Genomic DNA, 21,822 nt, shown 5'->3' with positions numbered 1-21,822 from the left:
AAAAAAAGGGGAAGTTGGTGTCATAATTGGCAGCATGTTCCGAAATTTCAAAGTAACAAAAACTAATCATTGTTGTTTATTGTTTCGTCACCAAGATATATATAACACGATTACTGTTATTTAGTTGATCATTATCATATTTAATGGACAATAAATTTGTCTGAACACAACAATCTTCCAATTATGAATTCTTTCTCTACCTCTAGGGACCCTACTCATCCAAGTCAATTTCCAACTGTGGCCGGCATTTGATTTGACTTTATTCTTGTCGTTCTCTAACTCTTAATTTATCAAAATTTTAAGTTCTTTATATAGTGACATCAGAATTTGCAATGTAGCAACTAGAGATTCCAAGTTTCAATGGAGAATTCAATTGAAAAGAGGTTGGAAGAAGGGTTTGGCACCAGTACACAACTTGTAGTTGAAGATGATAATGATAATAACAAAGGAACTAGTCGTCAAGATAAGAAAGACAGGATAGCCATTCACACGAGCAATGAGATTGAGGAAAAGTGCGTGACAATATCCGACCAGCCTGGGGAGCAGAAGGAGGAGCAACCGCTGATTAAGCAAAAGACTAAGAGAGTTGCAACCTTGGATGCATTTAGAGGCCTCACCATAGTGGTATAAGGCTAATTAACTAAAGCCAATCTAGTACATAGATATTTTGTTTGCAAACTATACTTGAACTTCGACATCTTAACTGGAAATTTTATTTGCAGTTGATGATACTCGTGGATGATGCTGGAGGAGCATATTCACGGATTGATCATTCGCCGTGGAATGGATGCACGTTGGCTGATTTTGTAATGCCATTTTTCCTCTTCATTGTTGGGGTTGCAATAGCCCTCGCCCTTAAGGCACGGCTTCTCTTTTTCTTGATTTTCCCGTGTTCCTGTCATTTTCCATTTCCGCGAAAAGGATATTGAAGATGACATTCATCATCTAAAGTTGAAAATGTAAGTTGTATGATGTTACTGCTTTGACAGAAATACATCTTAATGTTGCAGAAAATTCCGAAGGTCAAGTCAGCGATTAGAAAGATAGTCTTAAGAACATTGAAGCTTCTCTTTTGGGGAATAATACTGCAAGGTATAGAGTAAACTCATCTTCATTCTACTAATATTTTTGTCTCTGTAGACTTCACCAAAAGAACTGTTATGGTGGTCAAAACTACCTTATAGTAGCTTTGTTGTAAATTTTAGTTTCGCAAGTGTACGAACCGTAACAAGTAATAGTGAATTTAAGAGACCGGATTGTCGATCTCACAAGGACTATTTTCTAGCACTTAATTCAATTTTCCTTTAACTACTATTTGATGAAAACAAATTAAAAATTATAATGATTTGGGTTTAAATCTTAATTTTGGACAATAAATAAATTCTCACACCAAAAACTTGTAAGATCAAATAATTAGAGGACGTTAGGGCAGAATAATTTTACATATTGATCACATTTATATCTCAAATTAAAACTTAATTCTAATGTAGTGTTCGGTGTAATTCTCCTATTGTATTCAATTTACACATCTCAAGTTTTCATTGAGCCTACTCAACTAATTAAATTAATATCTCTATGTAAATGTATCTTAGTTAATTGAGTTCTTTGTCTTAGAAATTCAATTATGATCACAATAAATGGCATAGGTATCTCTACTCGTTATACCAATGTATTGGATTTTACTACATGGTCTAAATTCTAAATTCATATCTCTATTTGTAAAGGATTCACAAAATTCATCAAATTATTGATCAGATAATTTAATGCAATCAATTCATAACAAGAATCAACACATGAAAAAATTAAAAACCAATAATCTTAATAAGAAATTATAAAGGATCTCAAATGGGTTACATTATTTCTCCTAATAATGAATTTAACTACGCATAATAAAAGAAGAGCAACAACAATTTGTTTTAGAGTACATCACCGGATTCAGAATTAAATTTGTAGAAAAAAAGGTGGATCTTGCACCAATAATTCCTTCGTCTTTCAATTTATACTTCACACAATGAATTTGGCGTTGTCTTCTCCCTTTAATCTCTCTCTCTCTCTCTCTCTCTCTCTCTCTCTCTCTCTCTCTCTCTCTCTCTCTCTTTCTCTCTCTTCTCTCAAGAAGTGCTTTTGCGTCTAGAATATGTAGAACCTCCCAAAAGTCTTAGAAAAAACGTATTTATAGGTCCCTTGCCGTGTGAGAATAATAGGTTTCTTGCATGGGCTCCAAAACAGGCCAAAAATTACGCCCTAGAGAAACTGTGCGCGGTGCCTGGGATGCGATGCCGCGTCACTTTATGGTATGGCGCCGCAACGCCACCCTTTTTTGTCTCGACGTGGACACAAGGAGCCCACACTCTGGTTTTTCTTGATTTATTGATTTTTGGTGCCATTCGTCCCATCTTTACTTTGTCTATTTTGCCCCTGTGTCACAACTTCTCTTCTGTCAATGCTACTAACTTCAATTTAATGATCTTTCTTCGTATCCTTCGTCATCTCAACAAACCTATAAAACAACATTAATACACACATTAAAACGTTCTACACTCGTGAATTCTAGCTTAAAATCAAGTTAAAATTTGCATAAACTATTGAGTAAATGATACTCGTCAAATACCCCAAAAAATAACCATTTGCTAGTCCTCGAGTAAACACACAAAAAAAGGAAACCAACTAAAGACACAAATAATGATTCAGTCAGATGGCTCACCTTCTGGTTCAGCATTGAGAACATTATGTCACATTCGTGAGCGGTTTCTAGATCGCAATACAAGAGCCAACTATTCACTTATGCTATGCAAAACAGTTGTGTGTGTGAGAGAGATCAAGTGCAATGTTGTACCTTCACAAGTTAGTTCATTCCCCAATCCTTTGTGGTCAATTCTTTCCTTTTTTAACTTATGAGATTCACACACCCCCAAACTTGTTTTCTTCTACTCTCTCACCATGATGTGGTTTTAAGGTTTTAATTTTACTTGCCAATGTCTCACGCCACTCTAATTTGGTTTAGCTCTACCGGTGATGTCAATAATTTATTCATGTAATGATTCTCCTCAATTTTGAATGTTTCAACAGTCTAGTTTATACCAAGTAATTCAAAACTACTAGATATCTTTGTCCCCAAATTTAGTTCTCTTGTGTATTAACTTGTATACAAACACTTTTGTAACATTTTTTTTAACCTCACCCTTTTTTCCTCTTATTGACCCCTATAGCAAGTGTTAGGTCGGTAACTCCCAAGTCAGACGACTTTAGGACACCAGGTTTGAGGGACCCCTACGGACTTAATAACTCAAGTAAAAAAGGTGCAGGTATGAAGTGTAGCTTAGGAGTGCAATGCTTCATTTCTATAAAATGAAGCGAAATTTATAAAGGATAGATCTCTAGCTTGTGGTCATCACTAAGCTTATACCAGAAAGTTAAATACACTCCACACAAATTTGTAACATGGACGGAATCATCACAAGCTTAAATTACTTCTTTCACTCGATCGAACGTCCCAAATCATTAAACACGTGGTGAAAAGGTGTTGTAAATCATGGGATACAAGGTCAAATACCTAAGTTATCAATTGAGCAAATGCATATGAACCATCATGTGTCTGTACAGCGCTAAACTTAATACTCGTGCATAAATATTACACTGCTTCACATAATAAGTAAAACCCAGCTCAAGCATATAAATCTTCCACCGTCCACAAACTAACACATGGTCTCAAATATATTCATCATGGCGGACAACACCATCCGACTCACACAAGCACGCAACATATACAGATATAAATTTTTTTTCACACATTCACACACAATGAAATAATAGGCACACATTCATACAAAAAGAGCCAATAGCCAGTAACCCAAATGATTACCCCGCCAAACTTAAACCATACATTGTCCGCAATGTAAAGAAAATAAGAGTTAAAGGAATAAGACTTCCCTGAAATCAACTGTGGGGGCCCTCGCCATCATCCCGTTGAGAGGGATCCGGGTTGGCTGGATACGGTGGATATGTTGGCTGTGTCGAAAATGACAAGTTGGGATGGGTGGACGCCAGCACTAAAAAGAACTCATTTTGGTATTGAAATCGGGTATGCATGGAGTTTTGTAATTGCTGATACCGATTGGTCATAGAGGATTGAAATTGTGCTAAATGATGCTGAAGTCCATCATATTGTTCTTGACCTCGTGTTTCCAGTTTAGCATGTCTTTGGGTCAGTTGTAGCCGTAAAGCCTCAATCCGCCCAGTAATGTCATCGGTGTTGGAACTAGCAGGTGGCGGAGGACTAGGTCGAGATAGCTGTGCCTCAGTACCCTGTGAGTGAGCATTTGCAAAGATTTGCTTGGAAAAGAATTGCCAAATCAGCTTTTTAGTCACAGCAGGTTTAGTGTGAACTATCTCTTTAGTAGGATCAGTTGGAATTTCACCCCTCCTACATAAGGCATAGATTAAGGATGGATAGCCTAAATCGGCAGTTGTAGCTCCTCTCAGTGATCGTAAAAAGTTGTTTTGAATAACTGTGCCCACGTCTACGCTGAGGCCTTGATAAATAATAAAATTTAGTAATGCCCGATCCTTGGTCACTTTTTACTGCTGGGTAAAAGTTTACCACATATGAAATAGTGTCATGCTTTGCATTCGCGGAACATACCTACAGCTGGAAATTTGGCGACATCGGAGCTAGATCGTTTCCACGAGACATCAGGATGGGCTAACTCTCTAATTATAACTTCCGAATCAATCGCCCCTTCATCACGCAATCTTGAGAAATCATCATCTTCTATATCTGGCAATCCATAGTACCGATTAATTGTGGTACTGTCAAAATGGATCTACTTTCCTTTGACATAGATTTTCAAATCCTAGTGTTCCTTAGCATTTGCATAAAATTCCCGCACCACTGGTATCAGTCCTGGTTGTGGTTGTTTTGTAAAATGCTCCCATTTTCAGCCCTCAATTTGCGCCTGAATATAAGGTTCCAAATCATCGAATCCCCGCTCTGGAATACAGTTCTTGTGTACAAACATGTCATAGTATCTGCCTTCCGCTTCCTCACTCACAAATTTGCTTGTGTAAAAAATGCTTAATGAGGATGGTGAGGCCTTCGATTTATTCTTTGGTGGCATTTTGTACTGCAACAACTAAACACCTCGAACCACTTAAATCTGCACTAAGGTACTGCAATGACATGACACACGAGGGTAAAGTGTACAATTGGTGCCCATAAGGAAATAAAAGTCATTGGAACATTTCAACAAACACCTTACATGCAAAGTATAGTTCACATATTCATATAGTCAATCTCCCCCAAACTTAAATCCAAGCAAAAAAATCACAAACCCCAATTGTTATGGTAACAAAATCCACCATAGCCCACTAAAATTTTCAAATGCCAAACAAGTGTTGTGATGTGTTAAGCTTAAAGTACCACTACAAACTAAAGCACATATAAACACAAACCTTGAATCTTGTGGCAAGTCCAAAATCTTGGTGGAATGGAAAGAGATGTACTTAAGATATAAAGTGGTAAGGAAATTGTGTGTTAAAAACTATAAGTGAAATATAGAATAAAGAGAAGATGGAGGGAGAGAGAGTTAGGGTGAAATTGAATTGGGGAAAAAATTTAAAATGGAAGGGGAGGTGAGTGAGTAAGATATAAATGCAAAAAATAAAAAGAAAGAAAAAAATAAGTAAAAAAAAGGGGGCCCCGACTTGGCGTTGTGGTGCCACACGCGATTTTTTTTTAAATACTTCCTTCCATGTTAGTATCACCCCCCTTGCGGGGCGTAGCTTGGTTTCTTCCGTTCACAAAATGTAATTCCCGCTTAAGAGTATTCCTACAAAACAAAAAGGAAAAGTTACGACTTGACCTAGACTCTCAACAGAGCATAAAGTTAAACAGAAATGAAGAAACAAATAAGGGAACGAAAAGAAAAAGGCTTGGGTTGCCTCCCAAGAAGTGCTTCTTTAAAGTCATTAGCTGAACTTAGTGCCGCGATCATTCTGGTATAGCAAGGTCAAGGCTCTCTTTGGCGGTGGGAAAATCTTCCACGTAGTGCTTGATGCGTTTGTCATTTACTTTGAAATTTCTCTTTGTAGGATGGTGTAGTTCAACTGTGCCATAAGGAAATACCTGGGAGACAGTAAAGGGGCCGGACCATTTAGATTTCAATTTTCCTGAAAAAAAGTCTGGAATTGTATAATAGCACTTGATCTCCCACTCTGAAAATTCATTGCCGGATGTTCTTGTCATGCCATTACTTCATCCTTTCCTTGTAGATGGATGCATTCTCATATGCTTCTCTTCTGAATTCCTCCAATTCATGTAACTGCAATGTTCTTATTTCTCTGGCTTTTTCAAGATCCATGTTTAATTGCTTCAATGCCTAGTACGCTATGTACTCAAACTCCACTGGTAGGTGGCATGCTTTTCTAAAAACTAGACAGTACGGGGACATTCCAATAGGTGTTTTGTAAGCAGTGCGATATGCCCACAAAGTATCATCCAGTTTCTTTGACCAATCCTTTTGAGATGCATTCACAGTTAGCTCTAGAATTCGTTTCAATTTTCTGTTTGAGGTTTCCATCTGTCTACTTGTTTGGGAGTGGTAAGGAGTGGCAATTCTATATTGTACCCCATACTTATGCAATACTGCCTGGAATAACCGATTGCGAAAGTGCGTTCCACCATCACTTATAATGACCCTTGGTGATCCATAGCGGTTAAAGATGTGTTTCTTTATGAAGTCCACCACCACCCTTGCGTCATTTGTAGGCAATGCTTTAGCTTCTACCCATTTAAAAATATAGTCCACTTCCACTAGGATGTACCGATTGTTGTAAGATGATGGAAAAGAACCCATAAAATCAATCCCCTAGACATTAAATATTTTCACCTCCATAATGTTGTTAAGTAGCATCTCGTGACGTGCTGATATGTTACTGGTTCTCTGACACTTATCACATGATCTACAATAATTATGGCAGTTCTTGAACAGTGTAGACCAAAAGAAACCACATTGAAGCACCTTTGCTCCTGTTTTAGTGGGGCCAAAATGTCCTCCATAAGTCGAAGCATGTACCCGTGAAAGCATCGATTTCATCTCATCCTCTGGCATGCATCTTCTAATGATCTGGTCTACCCCTCGTCTGTATAAATTTGGTTCATCCCAGTAATAGAACTTTGCTTCATGAAGTAGCTTCTTCTTCTACTGATAGGTGAGATCTGGATCCATATAGTTACTTGCTAAGTAATTGACAATGTCTGCATACCACGGAGTCTTCTCTATTTGCAATAATTGTTCATCTGGGAAGACCTCATTAATATCCATGTCATCTGAATCTTGCAGTTGTTCCATCCTTGACAAATGATCCGCTACCTGATTTTCTGTTCTTTTTTTTATCACGAATCTCGATGTCAAATTCTTATAGCAACAGAACCCATCGAATTAGCCTTGGTTTCACGTACTTCTTCTCAAATAGATACTTCAAAGCTGCATGGTCTGTATAAACTATCACCTTGGACCCAATCAAATAAGAACGAAATTTGTCAAAAGCAAAAACAACTGCGAGCATTTCCTTTTCAGTTATTGCATAGTTGATATGAGTATCTGTTAATGTTTTGCTGGTGTATTAGATAACATGAAATACTTTTCCTTTGCGTTCTCCAAACACTACCCCCACTATAAAGTCATTAGCGTCACACATGAGCTCAAAAGGGAATTCCCAATCTGGTGCCACAATCACAGGTGCTGATGTCAATTTTTCTTTCAAAGTTTTAAAGGCTAAAACACTCGTCAGAAAAATGAAACGATACATCTTTCTCCAGCAGGTTGCAAAACGATTTTGTAACCTTTGCAAAGTCTTGAATAAATCTTCTGTAAAAACCTCCATGTTCTAGAAAACTCCTAATGCCCTTTACTAAATTAGGTGGCTATAATTTTTTGATCACCTGTATTTTGGCTTTGTGCAAAAATTCGATGTCCCAGTACTATTCCCTCCTTTACCTGAAATGACATTTTTCCCTATTAAGCATGAGGTTCTTCTCCACACATCTTTGCAATACAAGAGCCAACCGATTCAAGCAATCTTCAAATGAATCTCCAAACACAGAAAAATTGTCCATGAAAACCTCAATGTACTTTTCTACCATATCAGAAAAGATGGTCATCATGCATCGTTGAAAGGTTACTGGTGCATTGTATAAACCAAAAGGCATTCTTCTAAATGCAAAAGTTCCATAGGGGCATGTGAAGGTTGTCTTCTCTTGATCTTCTGGAGCAATTACTATCTGATTGTAATCTGAATATTCGTCTAGAAAGCAATAATGAGAATGTCCTGGTAACCTCTCCAACATCTGATCAATGAATGACAATGGAAAATTGTCCTTTTTGGTTGCATTATTTAGCTTCCTATAATCTATACATACTCTCCACTCTGTCACTAACCGTGTTGGTATTAGCTCGTTATTCTTATTCTTCTCCACCTTGATTCCACCATTTTTAGGCACAACATGTACAGGACTTACTCACGAACTATCAGATATGGGATAAATTATTCCTGCATCCAGTAATTTCAACACTTTTTTCACACTACTTCTTTCAAGATTGGGTTTAATCTGCGTTGTACTTCCACTGATGGCTTTGACCCGTCCTCCATTAAAATCTTATGCATGCACAGAGTTGGACTGATCCCTCTGATGTCAGCTATCGACCATCGAATTGCCGTTTTGTGTTGTCTGAGTACCTCCAACAATTTATTCTCATCTTCCCTTGTCATGTCATTTGCAATGATAACTGGAAGTGTTGCAGAGTCTCCCAAATACTCATAACAGAGATGTGAAGGTGGGGGCTTTAGCTCAAGAGTGGGTGCCTTTTCCACTGAGGGTACCGGGGGTGAAGGGTTGTCATCTAAAGATTCAAATTGCCAATGTCTTCTTCCTATTGGTTTCTCGGCCAAGTTGACAACACATTCAACTTTTTCTGCATTTGTTACTTTCAGTTGCGCAAGTTCCGCCTCACAAAGATTTGTTCGACACTCTGTCTCCAATGTATCCGCCACAAGATCTTCAAGAACATCTACTTGGAAGCAAGTGTCCGAAGTCAATGAATGTTTCATCGCCTTAAACACGTTGAATATGACTTGCTCATTGTCCACCCGAAGAATTATATTTCCATCATAAACATCAGTCAGCGTTCTTCCGACAGCCAAGAAGGGTCCTTCCAAAATCAGAGGAATGTTTGAATCCTCCTTCATGTCCAAAATGATGAAGTCAACCAGAAAAATGAATTTGTCAACTTTGACTAGCACATTTTCAATAATCCCCTTCAGTCGTTTGATCGATCTGTCGGCCAATTACAAAGAGATTATTGTAGATTTTGCTTCTCCCAACCCAAGAGACCTGTAAACAGAGAGAGGCATAAGGTTAACACTGGCACCCAAATCACATAGAGATTGTTCAAAATAATTAGAACCAATTGTGCAAGGTATCATGAAACTCCCTGGGTCTTTTAGTTTAGGAGGTAGCTTTCTTAATAGAATTGCACTGCACTCTTCGTTCAGGCATACTGTCTCATGTTCTTCTAGCTTTCTTTTATTAGATAGGATCTCTTTCAAGAAGTTTGCGTAGCTGGGCATTTGTGTAATTGCATCCGCAAATGGAATATTGATGTGCGGTTTCTTGAAAATCTTTACAAATTTGACAAGCTGATTGTCCAACTTCTTTCTTTGTGACCTTTGAGGGAAAGGAATTGGTGGCACATAAGCTTTCACGGGGCTGGGTGTTTTCACTGCAGGCGTTTCTTTCCTTTTGTCCTCCTTGTCAGTTGGTTGTTCAGACTCTGCTTTAGTCCCAGTCTCTTTACCCATTATTTCTTTGTCTTTTCGCTCTAGTCACTTCACATATATCTCTAAAAGTTGCACCCCACTTCTGGTTGTAATAGCTTGCACTTGTTCTTTTGGATTGACCATTGTGTTGCCTAGCAACGTCCCTTGTGGATGTTCTGCAAGCTGTTCAGCTATTTGATCAATTTGTGTTTCCAACTTCTTGATGGATGCTTGTTGATTCTGAAAGTTAGTGTCAATCTGCTAGAACACCTTATCTGTCTTCTGCATATATTGGTTGAACATCTCTCCCAAACTTGGTTTTTTCTCCTGTTGGGCGTTGTTTGAACTGTTCCCTTGCTGATTATTCGACCATTTGAAGTTTGGGTGTTGTCTCCATCCTGGGTTGTATGTTTGAGCAAATGGATTAAAATTTCGAGACCCATTCTGAATGAAATTGACATGTTCCTCGGGATAGCCTATAGATGTGCAGTTTTCTATCAGATGATTAGCCCTGCAGTTTTCGCAAGATGGACCAACTATCACTGCATGTGCTCCTTTTGTTTGTGATTTCACCAACAACTCCACCTGTTTTGTCAATGCTGCTATTTGGGCGTTCGTAGCTATTGTGCTGTCTAACTCATACATTCCACCTATCTTCGGTGGCGCCACTCTCTCCGTTGAAAACATTGAATGTGTAGTGGCAATCAACTCAAACAGTTCCATGGTTTTCTGCACAGATTTTCCTATAATTGATCCACCAGCTGAGACATCGATTTGAGATTTTGACAATGGTGTAAGTCCAGTGTAGAAGTATTGCACTTGATTACCTATAGTAATTCCATGGTTCGGACATTTTCTCATCATCTCATTAAACCTATTCCATACCTCGTGGTAGCTTTCTCCTTCTTTCTGTTGAAAAATTTGAATCTCCAATCTGATTTTAGCTATTCTCCCCTATAGGAAAAATTTATGTAGAATTTTCTAGTTAGTTCTTCCCATGTAGTAATGTTGGCGTGAAGCTTCGCATCTAACCATTCCAATGCAGCATCTCTCAATGTAAATAGGAATAGTCGTAGTTTAATAGCATCTTCGTTGACCCTCGAAGCATGAAAGTTTTGATAGTTTCTGAGAAATCTAAAGATATGTGTGTTTGGATTCTCATGAGGTAGCCCGTAGAATTGCAAGATGTTGCTCATGAAGTTGATTCAATCTAGAATTTATTCACCCTAAAATCTGGATACGCAATATTGGAGCGCATGGGTACTGCTATAGGTGTCAGGAACATTGATACTGACAAATCACCTTCATTTATTTTCCATTGCTCATGTTGTTGTTCCGGTGGTGCCACCACTCTTGCGGCCATTTGTTCAATCGGTTGAATAGGGATAGAGACTTGTTGATTGTCAGTCATTTGATATTGCTATTTTTGTTTATATTCTTTGCATCTTCGTCTGAAGATACATTCTATCTCCGAATCAAATGGTTCAAGATCGTCGCATTGGGCACGGAGCATACAATGAACATAATTTTCTATAAATAAAAGAAATAAACAAATCAAATAACAGTGAAAAATAAAAAATAAATTAAGACTAAAAGTAATAGTCCTCGACAACGGCGCTAAAAACTTGTTATAAATCTTAGTTTCACAAGTATACGAATCGTAACAAGTAATAGTGGATCAAAGAGTCCGGATTGTCGATCCCACAAGGACTATTTTCTAGCACTTAATTCAATTTTTCTTTAACTACTATTTGATGAAAATAAATTAAAAATTATAATGATTTGAGTTTAAATCTTAATTATGTACAATAATAAATGCTCATACCAAAAACTTGTAAGATCAAATAATTAGAGGACGTTAGGACAGAATCATTTCACATATTGATCACTTTTATATCTCAATTTAAGACTCAATTCTAATGTAGTGTTCGGTCGAATTCTCCTATTGTATTCAATTTACCCCTCTTGAGTTCTCATTGAGCCTATTCAACTAATTAAATTTCATATCTCCATACAAATTTAACTAAGTTAAACGAGTTCTTTGTCCTAAAAATTTAATTTGATCGCAATAAATGGCATAGGTATCTCTACTCGTTTTACCAATGTACTCGATTTTACTACATGGTCTAAATCATAAACTCATTTCTCTATTCGTAAAGGATTCCCAAAATTCATCAAATTATTGATCAGATAATTTAATGCAATCAATTCATAGCTGGAAAAATTAAAAACCAAGAATCTTAATAAGAAAATATAAAGGATTTCAAATGGGTTACATTATTTGCCCTAACAATGGATTTAGCTACGTATAATAAAAGAAGAGCAACAACAATTTGTTTTAGAGTACATCACCGGATTCAGAATTAAATATGTAAAATAAAAGGTGGATCTTACACCAAGAATTCCTTTTTCTTCTAATTTATGCTTCAGACAATTAATTTGGCATTATTTTCTCCCTTTGAATCTCTCCCTCTTCTCCCAAGAAGTGTTTTTGCCTTTAGAACGTGTGGAACCCCCAAAAGTCTCAGAAAAAAAGGTATTTATAGGTCCCTTGCAGTTGCGGTGTGGAAATAGTAGGTTTCTCGCATGGACTCCAAAACGGGCCGAAAATTGCGCCCTAGCGAAATTGTGCATGGCGCTACGTCACTTTACGGTATGGCGCCGCGGTGCCCAAGGTGTAGCGCCGCAGCGCCACCCTTTTTTTGTCTTGGCGCCACGGCGCCCACACTCTGGTTCTTCTTGATTTCTTGATTTTTGGTGTCATTCGTCCCATCTTTGCTTTGTCTATTTTTCCCCTGTGTTACAACTTTTTTGTCCGTGCTACTAACTTCAATTTAATGATCTTTCTTCGTATCCTTTGCCATCTCGACAAACCTATAAAACAACATTAATACACACATTAAAACTTTCTATACTCGTGAATTCTAGCTTAAAATCAAGTTAAATTTTGCATAAACTCGTGAGTAAAATACACTCGTTAAGCTTCTTAGATACTGTCGCCTTATTTTACATTGTGGCATGATCCATGAACACCCTGAAGTAGGGATTTTTGGCTGCTACATTACTGAATGGACTATTATGGAAATGGGTGACAAATTGTCATATTGCAGGAGGATACTCTCATGCACCAGATGATCTGTCCTATGGAGTTAACATGAAGCAAATCAGATGGTGCGGCATCCTCCAGGTGATAACTTCACGTCCTTCTATTGGAAGTAAATTGTCTCAATTTATAAAAAATTAAGTCCAACTTCAGTCTGAAAAAATCCAAAAAAAAAAAAAAAAAATAAGAAAAAAAAAGAAAAGAAAAGGGAAACTAGAATGTCTCTCTCTTAACATCAGCTATTGTGTTTTCATACAGAGAATAGCTTTGGTATACTTTGTCGTGGCTATTATAGAGACCCTCACCACCAAGCTCAGACCAACAGTTCTAAACCCCGGTTATCTCTCCATTTTCACCGCCTACAAATGGCAATGGTAAGTATGCGCATGCAGATAATGTATAGTACTAACCGAACATATACTACTTACCCTTTTAACACCAAGATAAGCACCGATAATTGATGTAACAATTGCAGGTTTGGAGGGTTTGTTGCGTTTGTTATATACATGGTGACAGCATTCGCTTTATATGTTCCTGACTGGAGCTTCGTCGTGCACCATAAGCTTGGAGCTGAGAAATACACTGTAATAAAATGACTTCTTTTTTCTACGGATGCAGTAATAATTAGTTACAGTCAAAGAAAATGAGACTCAACCTAAGCTTTATAATTTTCAGGTGAAATGTGGAATGCGAGGGCATTTTGGACCTGCCTGCAATGCAGTTGGTTATGTGGATAGACAAGTCTGGGGTATTAATCACCTCTACTCGCAACCCGTCTGGTCGCGATTAAAGGTCAGAGTTCAGAAAGACCACATAACAGAAATTCATATACAATAATTCAAAATAAGTTTGTTTTATTATAAATTCCTTTCTTTTCTTCTTCTTTTCTTGGTTTCATATGTTGATATTTAGCTATGTACAGGCTTGCACCTTCAGTTCACCTGATTCTGGTCCACTACGCAAGGATGCACCAAGTTGGTGCCGTGCTCCTTTCGAACCTGAAGGCCTATTGAGGTTTGCCTTCGTCCATTTCAACAATGATACTTACCGTATAGACATGTTTGATATGTAGTATTGTATTGAACGAACAAAATTGTCAAAGATAACTCTAAAATCTTGTCCAATGATGTGAAGCAATGATGCTCTATATACATATATGTGTTTGTGTGTATATTTTGCCAAAAGAAATATTTAATTTGAGCAAACTATGCGTGCTTTGGATTTGCTTTCAGCACAATTTCAGCCATCCTCTCTGGCACAATTGGCATTCACTATGGACATGTATTGATTCATGTAAAGGTAGATTCATCTGCAGCATCATTACTTCAAATTATTTATATTGGAAATCAAAATAAACTAAAAAGATCGAACTCACAATGCAGTGCTATTATTCACAGTGGAATTTAAATACTTCTTGCAGGAGCATGCTGAAAGGCTCATGCACTGGATTTCAATGGGGCTTGTTTTACTTATTGTAGCAGTTATTCTTCATTTTACAGATGGTGAGTACTTTTATATCACAAAGATACTACTCATAATTGTTTCTGGTTAAAGAGCCATTCAAGAAACTAAGTACAAATTTTCACTTTTTTTGCAGCTATTCCTATCAACAAGCAGCTATACAGCTTCAGCTATGTTTGTTTCACAGCAGGTGCAGCCGGAATTGTATTTTCCGGGTTCTACATACTGGTAAAGCCTCCATCCCCATCCTTCCCCATGAAAAAAATAAAAATAGTATTCATGCTTACCAGTCGAGGAAAGTACCTATGGAAATTTGAAAAATGTGCTTCCATTGCATTACAGATCGATGTCTGGGGGCTGCGTACACCATTTTTGTTCCTGGAATGGATAGGGATGAATGCAATGCTAGTTTTTGTAATGGCAGCTCAGGGAATTTTCGCAGCTTTCATAAATGGATGGTATTACAAGAACCCAGACAACAATCTAGTAAGTGCCATTATTCATACTATATATCATATAAACTGAATATTTCACATTACAAACTGAAAATTGTTGTTTTTTCCAGGTCAACTGGATTCAGCAGCATGTTTTTAATGATGTTTGGAAATCTGAAAGAGTGGGGACTTTATTATATGTAATATTTGCTGAAATCACCTTCTGGGGTGTCGTTGCTGGAGTACTGCACAAACTGGGTATATACTGGAAACTATAAGAGGGAATTTCTATATCATTGTAATGAAGTAGACATATATAGTTTAAAGGATGAACATCAGATTTCTTCGGTTTTTTCGTCTACCTAAAAAATAGTCAGTCATATAGCACCTTACTATCTACTTTACACTTTTGCCTCGTCGTAAAACATCAAATTCTAATACATAACCAGGAGAGCATCAAATTTGCTGATAGAAAACTGCAGTCAAACAGCAAGAATATAACACCATATATTCCAGCTCTAAAGAAAATATTCTGTACAACTTATTCTTCCAGTAACTTTTGGCATCCATCTCTAGCATAAAAACGTTACAGTAAATAAATATCCTCATGTACGGTTGGAACGGATGTTACAAGTTATATTTCCCACCTAAGGTATTGACTTCTACTTCAAGAGAAACACCCCCAGAAGGCTTGACTTACCTTTTCATCCTTTCATCAGATATTCGCTTGTTTACATGAAAGGTCAGTCATACAGAAGCTAAGTACAACTTATAAAAAGCTAAACATTTTATACATAAACAAATAGTGAAGATATGTACATTGTGTAGATGATGATCAAGGTCGAAGCATACCATACACAGGCCAAGGTTCTGTTGCAACCCTGCAAAACATTTTATGCTTAACCATTATAAATCCCAACCCATCAACATTTTCCACACGGACTCTTGTATTTCTTTCCTCGCGACAGAAAAACCATCCCCCTCGTCTAATAAAATTCTGTAGACTTCACATTCCCGTTCTCCAATCATGTACCTCCCAATTTCAGCCTGAAAAGGCAATCAGATCTGACCATTAATCATTTGAAAAGAAATCAGGAAGAGATATTTAGAAAATGAGTCAGATCATTATTCATATATGTATAGCTATATACAATTTCCTTTTGGCTGGGTATATTTTCCTATCTTTCGAGTTTGGGTAATTGCGTCTCACGACAAAATATTCCCCTTCATGAGCTCCATGGAAAATCTCTTTCCTGGATTTTTCAGTGCAGATAGAAATTTATAGGGCGCGTGCAATCACAGCACCAAAATGGATATAAACGAGCATTTAATTGGGTTGTACTGATAACAGAGCCAATGGACACTTAATGAAACAATCATATTTATGGATATTGGACATTGTAATAGTCATACTTCAGAATATGCTTCTATGCTAAATGTGAGAAGGGAGAAAGAAAAGCATAATAAAATCATCTCAAACTGAAACTACTAAAGCATTTCTATAGGGACATACCAAAAAGATTGCTTTGTTGAGCATCTTGAGAGCAAGAGTTATGTCATGGAAAACCAGGGGACGACCCTTGCCTGATAACTCAACAGGGTTTGCGACTATCAGCTCAGTATCAGGGCCACGGCTTACCAGTGCTACTCTGAGAGGATGAGTTAGTTCTACTTGAAGACGGGAGAGCAGTGCATTCTGTTTGCTGGGATCAACTATTTTCTTACCATCTGCTTGCATGATAAACAAGTCTAGCTCGCAGTCTAGTTTCCCTTTCTTTGTGAAGCGTCCATAAGAAATCTAGCACAAACCATATTGTATTCAAATCAGGAACTTCAGTTTAAGACAATGCACTTGGAAAGAAAACTTTGCAGGGTACCACGCAGAAAAGATAAACCAATCGAGAAGGAGATAGTTGAACAGGAAAGGGGAAAAAAAAAAGAAACAGAGAAAAGCAATACCTGGATGTTATAATCCTTCAGAGTTCTCATTATATCATACAGAAGACCTTTATGATCCAAGCAAACAATCTGGACAAGTGTGTGAGCAGGACTCAACGAATTATCAATCGTGATAGATGGGCTTTTGGAGTACATAGATCCATTTTTGTGTTCATTGTTCATGTCTGTATTGAACATCTCTTCTGTAATTGCATCAGGAAGAAATGAGGATCCTTGTGAACATGCAGCAATTTCAGGACTGACAATCCCTATGTCACAAGTGATCATGTCATCCCCTAGAACAGCTTTTAAATGGTCATATGTGTCGTCCTGTCTCGCTGTTGTATGTAAAAGTTCCCTGAAAGTTTTGAGAAGAACAGTAACCCTTTGAACCAAAGACCGACAACAACAGCGGAAAATGCCAAGAAGCCAGCAGGTGAACGATTTCAGTTGATTCTGTTATTTGTTTACTTTCCTTCTCGGTGTGTGTGAGTCCGTGTGCACATGCGAAGAGGTTTGGGGGACGATGTTCACTGATAACAGTATTTAAAAGGCTCTATATACAACTTATATACAGATTAGTTAAAATATATGAACATCTTTCAAATATGCCATTGCCATGGATGATAAACTGAAAATACAACTAGATTAAGCTTAAAAAATGCATGGTTGAAATCTGTGTTCAATAGTTGTGCACAATCAAGAAAATAAAAGAAGAAAATATCAGAACAATAGAACCAGAAAGAATAGGAAACCTTGTATCGGTTATGAAGAAGAGATCCAACACTTTCCCGTCTGGAGTGGTTGATACCTTAACTCGCTTTATTGTAAGCTCAAGCTCGCAAAGAACCTCTGTCACCTCTGCCAAAAAAAATTCTTCAAAATACAACTAATGGATCTAACCCATATATCCTTCCCAGTCAATGGAGGACCAAAGTAATTTGGAATTATCCCATGAAAAATAAAACTTGAATATCCAAATGATACAAGCAAGAATCTTTTTCTTTTTCTGAACTATAATCAAGAGAGTAACTATTACGAAAAAGGGTATTAGCATTGACAAGTGCTAAATATGATAATTATTGTCACAGTCAAATCTAAAAGGACTAGCCACAAAAGTATGAGTAGTGGAATATAGCAATTACCATGCAAAAGGCCCCTTCTATCGTGGCAAAAGAGCTTCAACAGGAAGACATCAGGAGGCTTCGGTGGCTGCAACTCTGCCCTGTAATATGAAATTCCAGAAGCTGACGAACAAGAAGGGCATGCCCCCATCAATCTCTTCTTCAACAAACCCCATCTCGTACTCGGTTTGCCAATAACCCAGAACACTATGTAGCACCATTTCCCATCCGTAGATACATCTTCATTCACAGCATTTTACACAAGCAGATTTTGAAAGGCCAAAAATTTACCAAACATTAATAACATCAGAACGAATTTCAAATTTCAGAAAGAACAATTTCTGGCTCATCCACACATTCATAACTACTAACCACTTATTATCCACACAATTTGTGACTCTATTAACTCCTATCATAATAATCTCCTTGAAAACCAAACCCATACTAAATTGTCTAATCTTTTTTCTTGGATAATGGAAAAGAAAAACAAAATCTTAACATAAAAATAAAAATAAAAAAGTGAACCGTGGAGGTTAAGACTGGGGTCCATCTTAATAAGGCCAACCTTATTAAATGGAGAAGCCCAATATCTTTATAAATTGGTATTTATTTCGGTATTAAATCGACGTGGGATAACACATCTCTTAACAGGCCCCTCAAGATGGTGGCTTATTTGAGCAAACTAATTTTGAAATTCAAGAAGTGGCTCTGATAACATGTTAAGACTTGCGTCCATCTTAATAAGGTCAACCTTATTAAATGAACAAGCCTAATATCTTTATAAATTGGTATTTATTTTGGTATTAAATCGATATGGGATAACACATCCCTTGACAATCTAGTATGTTCATCCTCAGTTCCCTGTACCAATCCATTATCCACCTATATATTCAGAGATAAAGACCATCAAGAACCACAAATATTCCACAAGATTCACAATAACCCCTCATCAATTCGTTTAGCAATAATTATCAAGAACGTACACAAACGAAGTGTTAAATAGTTTATGCGTTTGTTAAGTCTCTGTGCTGAATATAACAGAATAAAAATTTGCATCTATACAGATAAATTACATACCGATTCGGACAACAGTGAGGCCAAAGAAGAGAATAATGCGGCAAAGATCACAGCCCAAACCAGTCTTGTCTGGACAATTGACAGTAATTACACTGGGTTCCCCTTCTTTCTCTGACTGCCTAATTAACACCAAATCATCATACAATATCCCCATAATATCGCCTCTTTTTCTTCTCTTCTTCACAATTTCCCACGAAAAAAGATTGGATCTTGAGTTAGGTGATTACAAGAAGTTTAAAACTTCAAATAAAAACAGAGCGGGTTCCTCAATTTTTGCCAAAAACTAAAAAATAAAAAATAAAATGCTTAGTTTTGGAAACAAAACAAAGAGGGTTTCTTGTTGGAAGAAAGCAGAATTCTTTGGTTTGATTTTTAATTCTCTTCGATATGCGTATACAGCAAGAAGGAGTAGGAGAAAGTGTAGTTTTCACCAACCAAACGTTTTGAGAGTGAAATGGTGAAAAAGAGAATATGCAACTGGTGTTTCTTTTGAATCCCTAGTGTTTTGCTTTGGTGAAATGCGAATTAATTGTTCCAATGGTCGTTAAACTGAGGTCCATATTTTTAATTAGTCGTCAAAATTTAAAATGTCGAGTTTTGATCATTAAATTTTGGTACATGTCTTCGATTCTCATTGAAATTTAAAATATATAATTTTAGCTACTCAACTTTGAAAAATATCATACGTAAGTCACGTATGATATTTTTCAAAGTTCAATTGTCAAAACTCGATATTTTCAACTTAAGTGAGCAATTGAAGATATGAATCTAAATTTAGTAACCAGATCTAGACATTTTTAACTTTAATGATCAATCAAAGACATCAACATAAGCTCAGTGACCATTGAAATAATTACCTCGTGAAATGCAAATATTATGTTAAAAGTACTTGAGAAAATATATCCAAACAATTTTTTACTTTAGCCAGACATGCTGTGGCTTGGGGAGCTGTTGTTTCTAGCGTGATGAATGCGACAGCAGCCTCGCCTAGAACCGCGAGAAATGTTACAGTTGGATTGAATTTGTTACAAGCATGAATTTCTCCTCGTCACTTTTACAGTCATGCTTGGTGTATATAGGGCCTGTTTGGGAGCGATTTTTCCTCTCAAAAAATTGATTTTTTTACCGTTATTTCACTATTTCAACCGTCATATTTGACTTCTTCTTTCACATGTGGACCCCACTTTTCTTCTAACGATCAAAAAATCAATTCTCAAAATCACTCTCAAACAGGCTCATAATGCATGACAGCCCCTCACATGTATTATACAGTCCTAAGGAGTGTACAAACAGAATAATCTCACTTTTATATCCCTAACTTTCTTTAAATTATTTTATGCAAAAATTGTAATTATAGTCCCAAATCTTTTTCTTAGTTGCATCTTCTATCCGATCCTTTCATTTGTAATATCCATAAACCCAAGGCTTTCAACCAGTTGTAGCCGAATTTTGTCCATTCGACCCGTCAGATAATCAGAAAAATTTTAAAAAAATGATTTAATTTGACCAATTTTAGAACATTCGACCGTCAGTTAATCAAGAAAAAAAAAGATTTAATTTGACCAATTTTAGACTGAAAAAATTGTACCTTTATATTTTCACATAATATAATTAAAAATAAATAAAAATACTCTTTATCTTCTTCCCCAAACCTCCACCCAATCCCTTAAACAGCCTACGCCTCACCCCCCCGACCCAATCGAGAGGTAATATCACAACAATATATTCTTCCTTACACCCTTAAACTCCTTAAACACCTTCACACCACATATAAGCCTAAAATTAACCCACAAGCGTAAGAATCAGGCCTTTATGTATTGCCTACTTCGTTAGAAATAGGACAAATTTCGAGAAAATCAAGAATTCTCACATGCGCTTATGTTTTCAATATTGTAGTTTATAATTTTATATGTTCAGTAGGTATTATATTAGATTGATTAAAATTTTAAAATAATATTTAAATAAGAAAATATTTTTTTACGTCTAGACTTGTCTAGCTTGAAAATTGGCCTTCACGCCTCAGTGCATTTTACATTTTCTAAAACATTGTTTGCAACCAATTGATGTGATGAAGCTAATTTCACGACGCTAAGCCTTCGATTAGTCTTTTGGGTTGCACAGCTAGCACTTTCTCCACCATCCAAGCTAATTTGTCAATGGGCGAGGCCCTAAAACTCTCGATGGTGATTGTCGATGATGGGTGGGTAAAAGATAGGTGGATTTGGTTGGTTGATCATTGGTGTGGGGTGGTTCTGAGGTTAGGAATTTGCGAAAGAAGATAAATAGCATTTTTAATTGAATCTTATTTGTATATCATTATAAACATAATGGTGTATGGATAAATGATGAGTAAGAGAAAAAAATAAAATAATTGAGTTTCTTTTCTTTTCATCTCTTTTTTATCTTTCCCTCTTTTCTATGTCATCTATCTTTTGAACATTTTGAACATAACAATGTACAAAGATCATTACTCTTTTTAATTTTCTTTTCTCTCCTTTTTAGATATTCTATGTAAGAATTGTAAATTTACAATTTGCCCTCTAAACATTGATCAAATTAAATCTTTTTATTTTTTTTTATTTTTCTGGTCAACTATAGAACAAATGGACAGAATCTATTAATCCAACATTCAACTGCAACAAATTGAATGATTTGGTACGGTGGTTGCCACAAATGAAAGGTTTGAAATCGTCGTAGTTGCAATTTTTCTTATCTTGTCATTAAATTGGTATATCTTGTCACTAATGATGAAATTTGTCCATAATTTTGTTAAGAGGAATAAAAAGACTTATTTTCACATCATATTTTTGAATAAGGCAAAAAAGGCAAATATAAAGTTTTGACTAAATATTTGTCTCTGATCTTAAAT

General features: G+C 36.6%; 3 protein-coding genes across 3 annotated transcripts; 2 read left to right on the top strand and 1 right to left on the bottom strand.

Moving 5' to 3' along the window:
* Positions 1–338: 338 nt before the first annotated feature.
* On the top strand, positions 339–932 carry LOC111372206. The gene is made up of 2 exons (XM_022994432.1): positions 339–624; positions 723–932. The coding sequence occupies exons 1-2, from the start codon at positions 361–363 to the stop codon at positions 927–929; spliced, it is 471 nt and encodes a 156-aa protein (XP_022850200.1). The 5' UTR covers positions 339–360; the 3' UTR covers positions 930–932.
* A 69-nt stretch (positions 933–1,001) lies between these two features.
* On the top strand, positions 1,002–15,149 carry LOC111371964 (heparan-alpha-glucosaminide N-acetyltransferase-like). The gene is made up of 11 exons (XM_022994108.1): positions 1,002–1,092; positions 12,927–13,003; positions 13,178–13,293; positions 13,395–13,503; positions 13,595–13,711; positions 13,842–13,933; positions 14,152–14,218; positions 14,340–14,421; positions 14,517–14,608; positions 14,723–14,866; positions 14,946–15,149. Exons 1-11 carry the CDS (start codon positions 1,002–1,004, stop codon positions 15,090–15,092), a joined length of 1,134 nt encoding a protein of 377 aa, XP_022849876.1. The 3' UTR covers positions 15,093–15,149.
* A 100-nt stretch (positions 15,150–15,249) lies between these two features.
* Positions 15,250–19,447, bottom strand: LOC111372205 (ACT domain-containing protein ACR10-like). The gene is made up of 6 exons (XM_022994431.1): positions 18,954–19,447; positions 17,898–18,116; positions 17,508–17,613; positions 16,774–17,110; positions 16,328–16,612; positions 15,250–15,861 (listed from the first exon to the last, which is right to left on the bottom strand). The coding sequence occupies exons 1-6, from the start codon at positions 19,105–19,107 to the stop codon at positions 15,721–15,723; spliced, it is 1,242 nt and encodes a 413-aa protein (XP_022850199.1). The 5' UTR covers positions 19,108–19,447; the 3' UTR covers positions 15,250–15,720.
* Positions 19,448–21,822: the final 2,375 nt, after the last annotated feature.

Source organism: Olea europaea, chromosome 23, assembly GCF_002742605.1.
Source record: "Olea europaea var. sylvestris chromosome 23, O_europaea_v1, whole genome shotgun sequence".
Taxonomy (NCBI): Eukaryota; Viridiplantae; Streptophyta; class Magnoliopsida; order Lamiales; family Oleaceae; genus Olea; species Olea europaea.
Note: the sequence above shows the minus strand (reverse complement) of the source record. Positions and strands in the feature narration are given on the sequence as shown.